Here is a 2,785-nt window from a genome sequence, read left to right as displayed (position 1 = left end):
CAGATGGATCCAGCAGTAACAACCGTAATGACATACAGCGGCAGGTGTGTGTGTGTGTGTGTGTGTGTGTGTGTGTGTGTGTGTGTGTGTGTGTGTGAGAGAGAGAGAGAGAGAGAGAGAAGGAGAGAGGGGGTGGGGGTGCAGGTCGAGTAGAGGGTGGGAGAGAGAAAGATATAGCGCGGGCACTATGGCCACCACGTCGACGTCGACCCTCTTACCCCGCGGCTGGGCGGCGCCGGCGGCGTCCCCGCTCTGCCGTCGACGTCGAACTCTGCCGCACTCTTCTTGCGAATCATGATACGCCGCGGGCCGGTCTGTACGGTCGCGCGTGGAGCCGAGTGCGCGACGTGGCGTGGTGTGGCGTGGCGGGGCGCGGGGCGCGGAGGTGCGGGGGCGCGGCCGGCCGCCCGGCTCGGATTAGATCGCGGAGGCGCAGCAGAGGCCACCGCGCGCTGCTCGGGACTCGTGTGGCTGCTTTACGCGCTGCGCTGCGAGCCTCGCCGGCCGCCGTCCGTGGCGCCGCGCTGTTTCGACAACTACTGACAGACAGCGGCGGCCAGGCCACGGAGCCGAGAACCTCTCTCAGCCCTCTCAGCAGCGCCCGGCCGATCTGCAGCCGGCGGGAGCGCGCGGGAGCGCGCGGGAGCGAGCGGGAGCGAGCGGGGAGGAGGGACAACGCTTTCTACCGGCGGCGCGGGCCGGGCTCCGTCCCCTCCACCCGCTGCAGCCGTGCCGGGTAGGCAACCGGCGCGCAGCCGTGCGTCTCCGCGGCTCGGTTGCCTACCTGCCGGGCGCTCCGGCCTGGCGCGGCCAACGAGCAGCTTCTCCGAACTCCTGGGGGGCCCGGTGAATCTCAGGCCCGATCCACTCCAGAGACGGAGAAAGGGGGAGCACAACATGCTTGCGCAACCGAGCACAACAACGCCTAATCAAAATCAAACCGTGGAAAGAATACTGCTCCGAGGATGGAAAAGACAGCCACTTCGAGAGGGGGGTGGGCCGTAGAGATCGGGCACTGATGAACAAGATATCTCTTTTTGACAAAATACCCCTTTTGTTTTCGTCTTTGCGGCAAATTGACCCCTTCCTTCCCTCCCTCCCTCCCAGCCGAGAGATAGCACTTTAACGAACGGTCTGCCAGATAAGAATTTCGTCGTACTTCACGACACGTGCACCTCCGTTTCCCGACCCTTCCGAGCCAGTCAGACTCGCGGGCACGGCACGAGGCGCAGCGCACGACCACAACCGGCACGACCCCGTAAAAATAGCCATGTTTACTCGTGCATTTCGTGGCGAGGCGCGGTAAAAAGGGGAACAATATGGGACAGGACCTGGCCGGGCGCGCGGGTCAGCAATCGCAGCGACGCGGCGCTGCGCCGCGTCACCGGCGTCAGCAGCATCATTGGCGTCACACACACACACACACACACACACACACACACACACACACACACACACACACACACGCTGACGTCTGACGTTCCCCGCCGCCGACCCGAAGCCGAAGTCGACGGACAGAACCGGACGCGAACATGGCCGCGCAGAGCGCACGACCGCCCCGACCCACCCGGCACGGCCCGACCCCCGCGCCCGCGTCCAACATCACGTGCAGCCTAACGTGACAACGCACTGTCAACACACACCGTCTCACTCGCACCCACCCAACCACTCTGGTGCCCCCCCTCTCTCTCTCTCCATTTCTCTCACTAGCTCAATCACTTAAGCATGCAGTCACTCAATCGCCAATCACTCAATCTCCAAATCACTCAACCACCAATCACTCACTAAATCACTCAATCACTCGCCCAATCACTAAATCACTCGCTCACTTACTCCCTCAATCACTCCCTTACTCCCTCACTCACTCCCTTACTCCCTCACTCACTAAATCACTCAATCACTTACCCAATCACTCGCTCACTCACTCCCTCGCTCCCTCCCTCACTCAATCACTCACAATCACTTTGAAATACACAACGGCCACGCCGGTAAGTCACACACCTCGCGGTGCTCCCGGCGGCTGGAGATGTGCAGGGGCAGTTGCAGCGGCAGCGGCATGGGGGCGACGAGGGCGGTGCGGTTGTCGAGCCCGTGGCCGTGCTGGGCGCCCTGGTGGTGCGCCGGGTGCAGGTGGAGGCGCTCGTGGGCGGCGGCGGACACGGCCAGCATGGGCAGTCGCGGCAGCGGCAGGCTCTCGGTCACCATGGCGCCGCCGAGTGTCTGCGGCAAGCACGACGCGGCACTTGTTGACGAGGGGGTTGCGAAGGAGCGCGGCGCGGAGGGGGGCGCGGCGGCGGCGACGGCGTTGCAATGTTTTGTGCCTCACGCGGCGGTCCGCGTACTTGTGACTTGGGCAGGGGCGGGGCGTGGCGTGGCGGGGTGGAGCTCGGCGCGGCGATGACTGCGTGACCGCGGGCGCATCGTATCTGGCGGCGGCGGCACTGGCCCAGCCCGCCCGAGCCGTCGCGAGAGCTGCGCCTCTGCGCCCGGCGTAGAGGGGAGGGGGGCCAGGCGGGGCTTCGGCAGGCCGGCGGGCCCCACCGCGCCCCGCCCCGCCCCGCCACACCGCGGGGTCACGTTCCTCTCCGCGTCGCCTCGCGGCTCACGTGGACCCCGACCTGCTCGGGCTGTGCGGTGGAGGCGACGGAGGGGACGCCCGCGCTGCACCCGTCCGATGCACGTGTGTGGTGCACGGCATGCACAGCCGGAGGGTCGCCACCCTTGAACGTCATCTTTCCCACGACGGCTGGCGGTAAACATGTGGGGCACGCGGAGGGAGAGGGGC

General features: G+C 65.8%; 1 protein-coding gene across 4 annotated transcripts in view; it reads right to left on the bottom strand.

Annotated features, from left to right (window-relative positions):
* LOC113209439 (hairy/enhancer-of-split related with YRPW motif protein) overlaps positions 1–2,785 on the bottom strand; it is a 15,286-nt gene that overhangs the window by 6,107 nt on the left and 6,394 nt on the right. The window contains exon 4 of one of the 4 annotated variants that reach the window (XM_052264959.1): positions 2,002–2,220. The exons of 1 other annotated variant lie outside the window; for it this stretch is intronic. In XM_052264959.1, coding sequence (XP_052120919.1) covers positions 2,002–2,220 — 219 coding nt within the window. Of the gene's footprint in view, positions 1–218; positions 553–2,001; positions 2,348–2,785 lie in introns of those variants that run through there. 2 more of the 4 variants (XM_026426952.2, XM_026426954.2) reach the window with 2 other exon arrangements.

The sequence above is a fragment of the Frankliniella occidentalis genome, unplaced genomic scaffold (genome assembly GCF_000697945.3).
Source record: "Frankliniella occidentalis isolate FOCC.00 unplaced genomic scaffold, Focc_3.1 Scaffold22, whole genome shotgun sequence".
Classification (NCBI taxonomy): Eukaryota; Metazoa; Arthropoda; class Insecta; order Thysanoptera; family Thripidae; genus Frankliniella; species Frankliniella occidentalis.
Note: the sequence above shows the minus strand (reverse complement) of the source record. Positions and strands in the feature narration are given on the sequence as shown.